Source organism: Bombyx mori, chromosome 15, assembly GCF_030269925.1.
Source record: "Bombyx mori chromosome 15, ASM3026992v2".
In the NCBI taxonomy this organism is placed as follows: Eukaryota; Metazoa; Arthropoda; class Insecta; order Lepidoptera; family Bombycidae; genus Bombyx; species Bombyx mori.
In genome coordinates this window covers 10,999,381-11,013,869 of record NC_085121.1, presented here as the reverse complement: position 1 = coordinate 11,013,869, position 14,489 = coordinate 10,999,381, and the positions used below count along the sequence as shown (strand labels likewise).

The window sequence follows — 14,489 nt, the reverse complement described above, 5'->3', positions numbered from 1 at the left end:
ATAACTGTTCATTTTCTGGAATACTTTTCTGTGGCATGCATTACTGAACAATTTTATAAAGCAATGCTTAAAAATGTAAAAAAATATGGTTTCTATTTGTTGTCATAAAATTTACTTGGCTTAATAAAAAAATCATAAATTACGCAATCCTTAGCTCATGCACTCAACTTGATCCCATAGACATTATAATCTACACCCATCTTATGGCATGAGACCGTAGTTTTAATTTTGGGTGTGACATGTCCATAGTATTGGCATAAAATAGCTTCATCCAGTTTTTTCACACTCAAGACAAATAATAGAGCATGGGCAGCATAAGCAGCATTTCATGCCAATTGATTAAGTTTCCTTCGTTTTTTATTATTCGTAAACTGTAAATACCTACTTAAAACGGCGATTCCTAAAAATCTTATTACTTGACGCTGGCTAATGCACAAACGTGCCGGATCCAAAAACTAAGAAGAAGAATATGTTGTACCAAAAAAATCTATGGTAGAATGTCTACTTGTATCCAAATAGTAAATAAATTAGGGTACACAGGTACATACCTACCTACTTATCTACATTAATTAACTTTACCTTATCACAACAGGAAAATATCAGAAAAAAGCAGGAATAAAAAATTAAAGATTAACCCAAAGAATACAGTGATACAAGGGGTCTATCGTAATCGTAACCAATTTGGTGATAAATCATTGTTTAATGCTGTAGTCAACGTATCTTAAAGGTATTCATATGCTCCCTTTGATTGAATTGAGAACTTTAACAACTTTCATAAACCACAACCTTATTTTTTTATAGATTTAATTTCTATCATGGGCGACTCAGAATTGGCTTATGGATCTTCGTTAACGTTGGATTCCATGAAAGTGATAGCAGAGAGTGTTGGTATCGCCACTCTTGGCGATGACGCTGCTAAGGAACTCGCTGATGATGTTACATATCGCTTGAAAGTGATTGTTCAAGATGCCATGAAGTTCATGCATCACTCAAAGAGACAAAAACTTTCCATTACAGATATAGATCATGCCCTGAAGATAAAAAACAATGAGGTATTTTAATATCTGCAGTTAAAGCAATATTTAAATATGGCTTTAAGTGTTCCATGGTCTCCTATGATAAATTAACAATATTTTTTTTTAATTCATTATATTATTTCATTCATTTTAGTGTCAATATGGATTTATTCAGCCTGATTCGCTGCCATTTAGGTTCGCATCTGGAGGAGGTAGAGAACTCCATTTCATTGAAGAAAAAGAGATAGATCTTTCGGAGATCCTATCAGCACCACCCCCAAAGGTTCCATTGGATGTATCTGTTCGTGCACATTGGCTAAGTGTGGATGGGGTTCAACCAACAGTACCTGAAAATCCACCACCGCTTTCAAAAGAAGCTCAGAAACTTGAATCTGTTGATCCAATAAGTAAACTGAGTAAACCAAGCAATAAAGATTCTGCAGGTTAGATAACTATAACAGTTGTTTTGATAGGAATATCACAGGGTTTAATTAATTTTACTTATGGTAGAAAAGATACAAAACTGGAAGAATATAATTGGTAGGGCTTAATATGGATTCTGATTGAATTATCTGAATTAAAGTACACAAGTAACAAGTTATTTAGTATTTTCAAGAGATTATTGCAAATGATATTTTGACACAAATATATGTATAGGAATAAACATTGGAATCATAACCTCATTTTTTTACCACTGCTACAATTTAAAAAAAAAGCGATTCTATGCGGGTGTGAAAGATAATATTTTTTTATAAATATAAATATTACAGGTAAACCTATATGTGGCAAAGCAGCAAGATTGAAAGCATCAGAATCTGTGCATGTTAAACAGCTTGCTACCCATGAATTGAGTGTTGAACAGCAGCTCTATTATAAAGAAATCACAGAAGCCTGTGTTGGCAGTGATGAAACAAGACGTGCTGTAAGTAACTACCCTGATAGAAAGAAAAAAAAAAAAACAATGAACACCATATAATTTTTTCTTCCATTTAATATTGAATCTTAAAAAGTTGCATATCTTCTCATTAAATACATTACATAATTATATTTATAGTAGATATATTGAAAGAAACTATTTCACAATATTATTATGGAAAACCATATCCATATTGCTTAGATGGGTAGACGAGCTCACAGCCCACCTGGTGTTAAGTGGTTACTGGAGCCCATAGACATCCACAACGTAAATGCGCCACACACCTTGAGATATAGTTCTAAGGTCTCAGTATAGTCACAACGGCTGCCCCACCCTTCAAACCGAAACGCATTACTGCTTCACGGCAGAAATTTTTTACTATATGAAAACAATTTCTGGTAAATGTCTATGGGCTCCAGTAACCACTTAACACCAGGTGGGCGTGAGCTCGTCCACACATCTAAGCAAAAGATGTCTATATTTAAATTTCCATTGCTGTTCAAGTGTAGTCTAAACAAGACCTAACTCACTAAATATATAACTGGTGGCAAAGATCACCAACCATACTTTTTACAAAGTATAGAATTTTCTAATAGGTTTAGATATCCTATATGTATGTTATTCTATTTGTGAAAGATCTGAAATAATTGAAAAAAAATAATTTTGTATTCTGCTTTACAAATTTCTTCATCTTGCAGGAAGCGCTCCAGTCCTTAGCTTGTGACCCAGGACTACACGAGATGTTGCCCAGAATGTGTACTTTTATATCTGAAGGTGTGAAGGTTAATGTCGTACAAAACAATCTGGCTCTTCTCATTTACCTGATGCGAATGGTTAAGGCACTACTTGATAACCAGTCACTATATTTGGAAAAATATGTGAGTAGTTATTCCTATTAATAACAAAATTATGGAGAACCTTCGTCACATTATCAAATGTTGAAACTGTGAATTGAGTCTCAAGATAAAAATCATTAAATTTCAAATTCAATAAATGTGTACTTACATTATTTATTCACTTTGATCATGCAAGTTTGTATATTCCACAATGTGAATGACATCCATGTTGGGATTTTCCACTTTTTATTGCAGTGTCTTTACTTCAATTAATGAATATAAAAGTAGAATGTATATCTTCATTATGTTTAGTCAACGAGAAGAATGTATATCAAAGGGTGAAAGGCAATTTGGTTTAAGCAGCATTTTTGCAACATTACAGAGGAGAACCATTTAAAGCTTAAAATTTGGAAAAAATATCATAAAAAAAACTTCTTGAGCTATTTGAATGGAGTAAAGCTAATTAATTGAAGTTCATTAAAACCGAACATAATACAAGATTACAACAATACACCGAATTACAAAGATAAATGTCACGAATACACCGAATTACAAAGATAAAATTAAATGTGTCGCGTATTAAACGAAATGTCGCTTAAACGACGAATAAAACGATACTGCTTAATAAAAATAAGGCGGTGCATGCCCACTAATACGTCTTGACACTCGTTTCGCAGTTGCACATCATAAAATTGGAGGTTTAGATTTTATGATCATAGAGGAGACCAATATTATTCCTGCACTGTAGGATTCATTCGTAAACACGTCTTAGATGCGTATTTTCTAGACAAAATGTTATCTGTCCAATCTAGACCATGGCATAAGAGTCCATAGGCCATTCTCTCTACGGCCACGCTTCAATATTTGATACTCATACATGTCTATAGGTAATTGCAGATTTAATAAGTAAATTGTATTGTTTGGGCAGTTACACGAGTTGATTCCGTCCGTGTCGACATGCATAGTATCACGACAGCTGTGCCTTCGTCCCGAGATGGATAACCACTGGGCCCTGCGAGATTTCGCCGCGCGACTCATGGCTCAGATATGCAAAACATTCAATACTTCAACCAATAATCTACAAACGAGAGTCACCAGGTATTTTAATTTGAATAAATTTTAAAGTCACACAATGTATCTGGTAGTTACTATACGAAAATTCTTTGCGCTCAGGTTGTTCGCGAAAGCCCTCCAGTGCCCTTCACAAACAAACAACGAAACGGGTCCTTCTATGGCGAGCATGAAGGAATCGGAGAAGACTCCTCTCGCGTCGCTGTATGGAGCCGTGCAAGGATTGGCAGAGCTGGGCCCCGAAGTCGTTAAAGTGAGTAATCTGTGTGCTTAGTGCGAGTTTTTTAACGTTTTCGATAGCGTGAAAGTTAGCCCAATTTTGTATGCAGTTGGAACAGCGCCCCTAGTGGCAAACGTATGCAAAAGATCCCATTCTGTACGAATATAAGCTAACTTTTACGCCATCGAGAACGTTAAAAAACTCGCACTAAGCACACTGACGCCGTCACGCAGCGCCCTCTACATAGGCGCGTTAAACATTGTCGTGCGTGAATTAACTTATGCACGCCGGGTTTTTAGTTGAATTTGATGGCTGTGTACCGGCGGCCCAGACACGTAGGCGCAGTGTTGGATTTACACTAGGGGCAGTCGGGGCAAGTGCCCAGGCCGGCATATTTTTTAGGGCGGCAAAATTTTTAGTTTTTTTTTTTTAGTTTTATCAAGATTGCTCAATATAATTAATTAATTCTAATAATTAATAATTTCCTTTTTAATTGATAATTCAAGAAATTCAATTCATCCATTATTTGTCAATTATAATTTTGGCACTTTTGGTAAAAATTAATAATCAAAATGGTTTAATCAATTTATTTCCTTGGAGATTTAAAATAATAATCGATTTTTCTATTTTCTATAATTAAAGAAATATAATTAGTTATTTTTTTTGATGAAATATAATTATGAGTCACCCTTAGTCAAAATTTGTAATTGTTAGAAAAAAATATATATATTTATTTATGTTTTTGAAATATATGACATATGATAAAGTTTCCGCAATAAATTAGTCATCCTAATTTTGAAAAATAAAATATATAAATTATAAATTTAGGTAAAATTACAGTATTGGCACGGTTTTTTTTTATTGTTTAGATGGGTGGACGAGTTCACAGCCCACCTGGTGTTAAGTGGTTACTGGAGCCCATAAACATCTACAACGTACATGCGCCCCCCACCTTGAGATATAAGTTCTAAGATCTCAGTATAGTTACAACGGCTGCCCCACCCTTCAAACCGAAACGCATGACTGCTTCACGGCAGAATAGACAGGGCGGTGGTACCTACCCGCGCGGACTCACAAGAGGTCCTACCAGCAGATTTTTTTCCGGTACCGAGGAGCAGTATTATGTTTCAATCCGACCCTGCGTAGGCGTGATAATCTGGCGATTCATGTTAGATCTGGTAAGATGACGCCTTTTTTACAGGTGTTCATTCTGCCGCGCGTGCGTTGGTTGGGAGAGCGCGTGGAGGGCGCGCTGAGCGGTATCGGTGGCGCGGACCGACTGGCGGCCGGCAACCTCAAGCACCAGCTGCTGAAAGTCCTGGCCCCTGTCGTCCGACAACTGCGGCAACCGCCCGACCAACCCGAAGACTACAAGTCAGTCACGTCTTATACACGAATCGTCCTGTTGATTTCCTATTGAACTTTTTATTACTCATGTCCGGTCAGTGATTGTCGATATTCGCGCATATTTATTGACACCTAAAAATTTAGATTAATTTTATATACCTAGGTACAGTACCAGGCAATAAATATTGCACATCGATATTTAGAAAGAGACTGTCGTCTAATTTTGTTATTATTGTAGAGCGTTATCTGTGTGCGATGAAACACCAACGATCCCGTATCTATGGAGATTAAATGTCAATTAGGTAATGTGCGACACATATAACGCTCTACAAAGCAAAAATTAACCATCTCTTTCCCACGGTCGATGTGCAATATTTATCGCCGGGTACTGTATAACATTTTCTTTATTTCTTATTGACGTTTAGAAAATAAACAATGTCAAAAAAAATGTCTAAAGATCTTCAATAGCTAATGAACAAAAAGAATATCAATGATCAAACACAGAAGAAATTTTTTTTCTTCTATAAATTGGCAATATTTTTATATAGATTACCGTAGCATTATTTTTTCGCTACATGGGCCGTTTTCCAATTACAGCACAAGAGCGCATTATGCGGCATAATGCTCAACTAAGCTTCAGCATAATTCGGCATTGTGCGTCACTGAGTCGCATTATGCTCTGTAATTGGAAAACTACCATTAAGTAATGGTTAATTGCCGAATTATGCTGAAGCATAGTTGAGCATTATGCCGCATAATGCGCTCTTTTGCTGTAATTAGAAAACGGCCATGGTTTCTGCTATCCGTCTGAGCATAGGTACCAGTTGATACAGGTATGTTATCAGACCATCAGCTAACCACTTTCCACTACATTTACCTTTAGTCAGTATGCTGAATGGTGTTTATTTTGTAACTCAATCACATTGTGGACCTCGAAAAATGAACTAGAAATGTATCATACACTGTTCTTGATGAAGAATTACTATCGCAACCTTTCGGTTTTGATTTTACTTGTGATGATTCCATATAATGTCATTATAAGAATTGAATATATATTATCATGGGTGGGCCCGGCAATTGTCTTGTCCTGATAATAATAATAAAGCCTTAACGGGTCCAATTGTAATTGGAAATTGTCCAGGGACCCCCTTTTGCGATGCAAAAATAATCATAAGAATCGGGCCAGCAGAATCCCGGCATACATACCCTCTTATTCCAAAAATAACATAGATTGCGATTGGAATGCTACCCTATGTAATGTTTTTTTTTCATGAAAGCCACATTTAAAATTACGTTAATTTTTAGTCCAAAAATAGCCAAGTGAAATGATTAAATATCTATGAACATTTTTTTATATCAGATTTACATAGATAAATTACATACAAAGACATACATTATATTATAGATATATCAGATCTAAATCAGATTCAAGTATACTGTTTTATTCAAGTTCGCAAATAAACAAGTTTTTATTTAAAAGCTTTAAAAATACTTCTATAATATTTTAGTGATTTTTACTTCTGTCCATGTCATACTTAAAACTCCTATTAAAGTCGTTAATCGTATATTTATTTTAACTAGAGGTCCCGCAGTAGTCGAAATTCGACTATAATTAATTGGAATTGTAATTTGTAAGTTTGTACACTATTATGATTGTATTTTATACTTCTATAATCACAAATTTCGCCAAGATTACACTATAAAAAATGTTAACAAACACAAACAATATTTAATCTATTCTCAATTTGACAACAGACGTCAAGAACAAAAGTTTGACAATAAATAGTATGCATGCGTGTGTGCGTCAAATACATGGTATGTAGTGTGTGTAATGTTTTCTTTATTGATTTAATGTATCTTTTATGCATTATTTTAAAAACATATTAGCATTGTGCACTTCTTCTCTATATTCTCTATAAGTGTGGAAAATTTCATACTCCTCCGTCCGCGCAATTTTCGTAAAAAGGGATACAAAGTTTTTGCTTCACGTATTTAAAGATAAAACGTTAGAAAAGTTACAATCTGACATTTTCATACAAAATAAAGTAGGCAATAATAAGAATGACATATCACGCTAACAAAACGTTTTTTACATCGCATGTCCTCTTTCAATTACAGAGAAAAGGTTAGATTATAAACTATTCGATTTTTATTGAATAATAAAGTAGAAGAAGAGGTATTGCCGTACACTAGCAATTGTCGTGTTCATTTGCAATGTCTTTTTATAAATAACTAGCCGTACTCTCCCGCTTCGCTGGCCATTTAAAATTAACATTATTATTTATTGTCATTATTATTAGGTAGTCCAACGCTCATATAAATATTAACCTATACCTATATTATGTTATAACGGAACATCCGTAAAAACTATTGTAGATTTATATATTAGTATAGATTAAAATACCGTCGTAGCCTAAAGGATATGAAATCCGGTGCATTCGTGTTGAAGCAATGCAACGGTGTTCGAATCCCGCAGGCGGGTACCAATTTTTCTAATAAAATACGTACTCAACAAATGTTCACGATTTACTTCCACGGTGAAGGAATAACATCGTGTAATAAAAATCAAACCCGCAAAATTATAATTTGCGTAATTACTGGTGGTAGAGGACCTCTTGTGAGTCCGCGCGGGTAGGTACCACCGCCCCGCCTATTTCTGCCGTGAAGCAGTAATGCGTTTCGGTTTGAAGGGTGGGGCAGCCGTTGTAACTATACTGTGACCTTAGAACTTGTATCTCAAGGTGGGTGGCGCGTCTACGTTGCAGATGTCTATGGGCTCCAGTAGCCACTTAACACAAGGTGGGCTGTGAGCTCGTCCACCCTTTTAAGCAATAAAAAAAAAAAAATCGGAGGAAAATGTCTGGCAAGATTTAAAACTTTTTTTTTTTGCCTAGACATAAAATGATTTGTAATTTTATTGACTTAACACAAAACGCTACCGTGGCTCAGTTTATGATAGACGACCCATATAATTGGTCTACTTTGTAAGCCATTACTTGCGTTGTCATGAACGAGTCGAAAGCATAAGGTTTTATTGCACTATTTTCTAAAGAAGTGTGTTCGTAGTTTGCTCTGGCGACACAATAATTAATATGAGAATGTGTGTAATGATCTAATCGATAGTGAAAGCCAAGCATATTTATTCATATCCAATATTTTAATAAAAACAACTAATTCCTCTACAAGTTAAGAAAAGAGTGATAAAAAAATACATTTCATAAAACTTTACTTAGTTTTGAAACTATTAAAAATGATTGCGACAGGCGCGACTTCGGGTACCTGGGTCCTAGTCTCCAACAAGCCGTCAGCAAGATACGCTCGTCTCCCTCGTGCAGTACCGCAGGAGGCGCCGTGGCGGTAGTCACCTGCACGCCGCCCCTATTGCCTACCGCGCCCTCGCCTTCGCCTTCCAATATATCGCATACTACAAAGACTGGTAAGTTTTTTTCCTACCTATGCTGCTAGCTTGCTAGTGGAGCAGGAGCTAGGTGTCTTGGACATGACGTGGGAGGAGTTAGCACAGACTGCCCAAGACCGATGTAAATGGAAAGATTTGATTCGACCCCAGCAGAGGGTAATAGGAAAGAATGATGATGATGCTGCTAACCTTGAGAGGCTATTTCAGCTTCGCCTTGACGTGTAGGTGAGCTAACCGGGCTCAAGCCAGGAGTGTTGCTAACACTAGACTGGTAATTACAAACAATATCACGCACGAAAATTGATTTTCCGAAAAAATAATTGTTAACCCAGGATTAAATTTAAACTTCACTTTCAATAAAACAATAAAGTTGTTTGAGTTAAAAATGTAATTTTAGGTTTTTTTTGTATCAGTTGAATGAAAGATTTGCTTGTGTGAGTGTTCCTATAAGCAATATATCGTCGTTGCAGATTTGAAATCTATGGGTATTAACGTGGTTTTCGAGAAAATTTAATAAAACTACCTTTGAAAAGAAAAAAAAATGCAAACATTCCTTTAGCACATAGGATACTTTGTTCTACAATAAAATGCAAACCGGCACTTAGGATTTTTTAAGATTGACGCGTAATATAGTGAAATTTGTGTTGAGATACGCACATCGGAGTATTTGCCGAGTAGATGTATTAAAAATGACTTTCTTAATATATGAAAACATCGTTTTGGCTTAAAATGTCACACAGAAGATTTTAAATTTGGAACGAAGGTATGAAGAGAAAACTTAAAGTAACATTGGTTTTTACAGAAACAGTGACCACTCGTAACCTGGTGATAGCGTCATCGACGCCACAATCACCGGCCCCGTCTACACCGCCGCCACAGAAATTTGTCATTGTCGCATCTCAGCAAAAACCTACACAGGTATATTAAAAAAAACAATTACAATACAATACTAAGGTGACCATACTACACTTATGAAAATACATAAATATTACAAAAAATTAATTAACAATCATTAACTTTTTTATTTCGTTTCGTCAACAATTACTAATTAGAGTGTTTAGAATACAAGTATAAACTCAAAGATTCTTCTCAATTATTATTGGGCTTGTTATGTAATTCGTGCACCTTTGTTTTGTTTTAAAAGTTATCTCGAATATTAGAAGATTAATAAAATAAAATTTTGAGTAAAAACAGTCGTGTCAACAACACCCTGTATATATAGTAAATGTTTTTCCAAGAGTGATTGGATAATCCGAATCGATCGTAATTAAATATCGAAAGATTGGTTTTGTTCAAATCAGATTCAATCTTCGAGCGGTACGGGGCACATCGTAGTACACAGTTCGCAGCCAACCATAGTGAGGAGTCAAAACGTTCAGGTATGCATTAACTGAACTAGCAATTTAACACGAATGAGTGAGAAATTTAGAATAGACCGGAGCATCTTGGACCTCAGCTTGATGTTGTCTTTTGGACGTTTTTAGGTATATTGCTGACATATCGTCTAAGTTTACCATAGTTCACCACACCTTTGTATTGTTAACAAGTCTTGGATATCCTTTGAACGTTCACGATAAGTAAGACTCGTTTTTTGAGAGGTGTGATGTCCTAAGCTAATCTTGGACGGTATGGTCCGCAATCTGGATTTATCCACAAGGTTGGTTTACTTAAATCAAGAAATGGTAAACTGCACAAAAAGGTAGACGTAGCATGAGTCCTCACAAAAAGCATGAGAATATCAAATATTTGTAATTTGAAATTTTGCACGGAATTACATGACGTATGTTGGTTTAAAAACAAAAAAAAACTATAAGCAACTACTTTTAATAGGAACGTCGGATTGTTTTTGAAGTTATTAAGAATAGTACAAAGCTACACTTATTTACTAGATACGCGTTGCAATGTTTTTGTCAATCAAAAGAAATATGATATAGGTACTTTTGTTGTTAGAACAACAAAATTGTTTTGATAAATATTACAAATTCTGAGTCATTTCAAATAAAAAAAAATGTTTTAAATATTCGATCGCTTAAATTGATTTGAACTGATAACTAAGGTACTATTACTAAAAAAAACTAAAATATTAGTACCTACTAAGATAATTCTTCATTAATTAAAACTAAAAATAAATATATATAATAATATATTTACGTACGGCTTATGAGATCCTAGTCCCCAGACTTCGCACGGGTAAATGAGGAGGACATTGTGCTGATATTATTTCCTAAATATTACATAAGAAGCTTTAATGTTGCGTTTCATGTTTCGAAACTAACGAGCTTCCCATGTGTATTTTTCTACCCCTTTTTGGGGTGAAAATTTGAAAAACACCAATATACAAGTGCGTTTATTTCTGAGCCATATTTTATGCATGGGTGAAATAAATAAATCTTGCTTACAGCATATAACTCATTATTTGCCAAAATTTCGTGTTAGTAGTCCTCGCAGCTTAGGCTCTGTATTAATCAATGAATCACACAGGACGATTTTGTACAGTAAAAGCTCATTACTCGGGCTTCCATCATTCGCGTTTTCACTATTTGCGGATTAAAAAAATGCGACATGTTCCAATTCATATATGCGCGGCTAAAGATTTCATAATTCGCGGCATATTTACGGAATCAAGAGATTTTACCGTGTAAGTTCAGGGAAATAAAAACTGAACTATTACGTTCGATTACATTTTCGACATTTCAAATAGTAATTGTTGTTAATATAAATAAATAATAATAAACCAGTTTTACAATAAAAAATAAATCATTTTTAACTTAAAAACACAACTTAAAAAAAAAAAAACGACGGAATACGCCGAACATACAACGTATGTCATGGTTGTCATACGCAAATTTTATGTTATCATAAAGATATGCATCATCATCATCAGCCTGCTGGAGAGATGCATATTTAACGTAAAACGAAACGTTTTTGCTATGGACTCTAATAAGCGTAATACGTACGCAACGTAGCGTCACACGAAGGCGTAGTAGTTAAGCGTGTGGGTTGTGCACGTGTAGTCGGTGGTGGTGACGAGCGGACCGGCGCCGGGCGGCGCAGCGCAGAAGTTGATGGTCGTCGGAGTGCAGCCGCAGCACAACCAAGGACAGGTCAGCCAGGTTTGTGACACGCACCCACACTACACGCACAAACACATTACCACGCACACGTACACGTACCCAAAAAATCACACACACATATGCTTAAAACACACACACACACACACACACACAACACAAGCAACACAACACACACACCATAACACACACACAACACAACACACACACACACACACACACCACACAACACACACACACACACAACACACAACACACACACACACATAACACACACACAACACGCACACACACACGACACACGAACACGCACACACACACGACACACGAACACACACACATACACACGCAGATAGAGAAAGACACGCAAACGCACACGCATACACATACCTCATACACTCTTTAGGATCATAGAACCACTTTGATGCTTTCTTTATTGCTTTTCTGGGTGGATTTGAATAATATACTAGGCGAGTTGTATTGTATGCATCACAGTCTTTTATCTCTATAATTATATTAACGAAGCGAAAAGTACTTACTACATACAGTTCTCCCTTTTTTAGGTATAAAAAATATCTCACGAAATTAATAATTTAACAAGAACACAATAGTATCCTGTTCGTAAGAATATACATAATAATATACTAGCACATAATTTACACATTACAGGTATAGATTAATTTAACGGGAGCTTCATTCTGTATTTGCGATTGAAAGATGAAATAGTATTTTAAGTGTGTAAGTACCTTCCCGGAGATAAGTGTTCATTTAAATTTTTAATTGTTTGTTTGAAATGTTTTAATTTTCATTTACCATCAATAAAACAATAATTAATTCTAATTGTACAAAAATCCTTAATCATAAGATCCTATACGATTTTATAGATCTATTAGGAGTTTTGTTAGGGGCGAAAATAACTTCTGGATCACAAAAAATTTCGTATTTAATAAAACCACACAATATATTAATTATTTACTGTAGGCGCCAGTGTCGGTGGTGGCGAAGCCCGTGTTCGCTCGTGGGGGCGGCGGACCACAACCTCCGCCTGAACTAGACGACCTCTCTCATCTCGCCTGACAGCCACAGAAGCTCAACTTCACCTATATCAAACAATCTAAGAAGAATTAATTATGAGAAAATACTTATTGCCAATCGTTTGTTAAAAAATGACAATATGTTGATTATGGTGGTACGTTAAACAAATAAATTTGATGATTTATCTTTTTTTTTTTATATGTAGCTGTTAAGTTAACAATACATGTTTTAGGCAGGCAGTGGCAAGTTGTAAGCAGCAATTAGTCTAGCCCAGCGGTCGGGGAACTTTTTAAATTATCACACCAAAATATTATAGCCCCCATGATAATTTTGAATTTGAAAAAAATAATATTATTTTTTTGTTTCGTTTCATTTCATTTCGTTTCATCGAGTTTGAAGTCACAACGATTCTAAAGAAGTTTCACTTCAATATATACTTTTTACTCACAAAAGTTTCATTTTTACCCCCCAAAATTTAATTTTACCCCATTTGGGGTAATTTACCCCGGATCTCCGACCGCTGGTCTAGCCTCACTGTTGCTCTTAATTGCTGGTCTACCAATATCGGTTTTTATGTATAAATTAACGGGGTTCGCCTGCACTTGACAAGACTGGACAAGTTACTTTGTTTTCATACGTGTTTTTATAGCATTAATCTTATAAACGAGTAAGTCTTAGCACTTAGCATTTACTTTATATCAATTTGCCTGCTTCTTACTATAGCAGAGTCTTGGCCAACCTGTATTGTTGGCAAAAAAACAGCACGTGACATTTCACTCAAATTTACTACTCTACAAAATATAACTTTTGTAAATAAGAAACCTTTTCCTTTTTACTGAATTACTTGATACTCATTCAACTAACCCGTTGTCTGAATAATGTATCTCCTTGCAATTTCATAAGATTTTTTTAGTAATAAATGTGATATTATGTAATATTTGGCTGTAAATAAAGCTTATGGTACGAACTCTATGACCTGCGATTTAAATAATAACTGAGTTTTATTTTGTGGAAAAAAAAATACACAGGGTGTCCCAGAACTCAACGTCAAGCCGAAACGGGATTGATTGTAACCTTCATGAGAAAAATCAGAAAAAAAATCTATCTCGTGCAGTTTGCAAATTATGGGCGTTTAAGAAAAATCTAGAAATTTGGTCAAACTGTAACCATTTTTCGGTTATTTTAGTTAATTTTTATTATTATGGTTCTTAAATGAACAAACTTTGGAACCGTAAATACATTTCTAGAATCACAGTCGAAAATAATGATACAACTGCCCCAAGTTTTCTAGAATGAAGACTATTTGTTAATTTATGAATCTAAAATTTTCAAAATTTGTCGACTTTGAAAGGCCCTCCTTTAAAAAAAAGTACTAAAGTGCCGTGGCAAATGACATTCAAAGTTCTCGCATTTAATCAGGATTGTAAAATGGTACAATACTTGTTAGTTTCATACCAAAAAAAAACTAGTAAAAAAATAAAAACCTCGAGTAACCCGATTTTTGCTAACCCATTTTACTTACTCAGTTCAAATGTTTTTTATTCGCATTTTATCTGTAA

General features: G+C 35.2%; 2 protein-coding genes across 5 annotated transcripts in view; one reads left to right on the top strand and one right to left on the bottom strand.

Moving 5' to 3' along the window:
- The window catches only part of LOC101743353 (TAR DNA-binding protein 43), a 490,523-nt gene that overhangs the window by 132,151 nt on the left and 343,883 nt on the right, over positions 1-14,489 (bottom strand). The window lies entirely within an intron of this gene.
- Positions 307-13,924, top strand: LOC101744550 (transcription initiation factor TFIID subunit 6). Of its 4 annotated transcripts, none has more exons than XM_038015918.2 (13): positions 317-727; positions 802-1,052; positions 1,171-1,459; positions 1,787-1,938; positions 2,631-2,810; positions 3,697-3,866; positions 3,942-4,092; positions 5,261-5,433; positions 8,670-8,842; positions 9,627-9,742; positions 10,126-10,203; positions 11,839-11,928; positions 12,877-13,924. In XM_038015918.2, the coding sequence occupies exons 2-13, from the start codon at positions 816-818 to the stop codon at positions 12,970-12,972; spliced, it is 1,905 nt and encodes a 634-aa protein (XP_037871846.1). In that variant the 5' UTR covers positions 317-727; positions 802-815; the 3' UTR covers positions 12,973-13,924. The 4 variants fall into 4 exon arrangements, with proteins under 4 accessions (XP_062528599.1, XP_037871846.1, XP_037871847.1 ...); XM_021346961.3 differs by having other exon boundaries at positions 321-727; positions 11,839-11,937; XM_062672615.1 differs by having other exon boundaries at positions 307-727; positions 11,839-13,115.

Coding starts and splice junctions, on each gene's coding strand:
- LOC101744550 (XM_062672615.1), top strand. CDS start 816: ATGGGCGACTCAGAATTGGCTTATGGATCTTCGTTAACGTTGGATTCC. Junction 5,434..8,669: donor GACCAACCCGAAGACTACAA/GTCAGTCACGTC, acceptor TGATTGCGACAG/GCGCGACTTCGGGTACCTGG. Junction 8,843..9,626: donor ATCGCATACTACAAAGACTG/GTAAGTTTTTTT, acceptor TGGTTTTTACAG/AAACAGTGACCACTCGTAAC.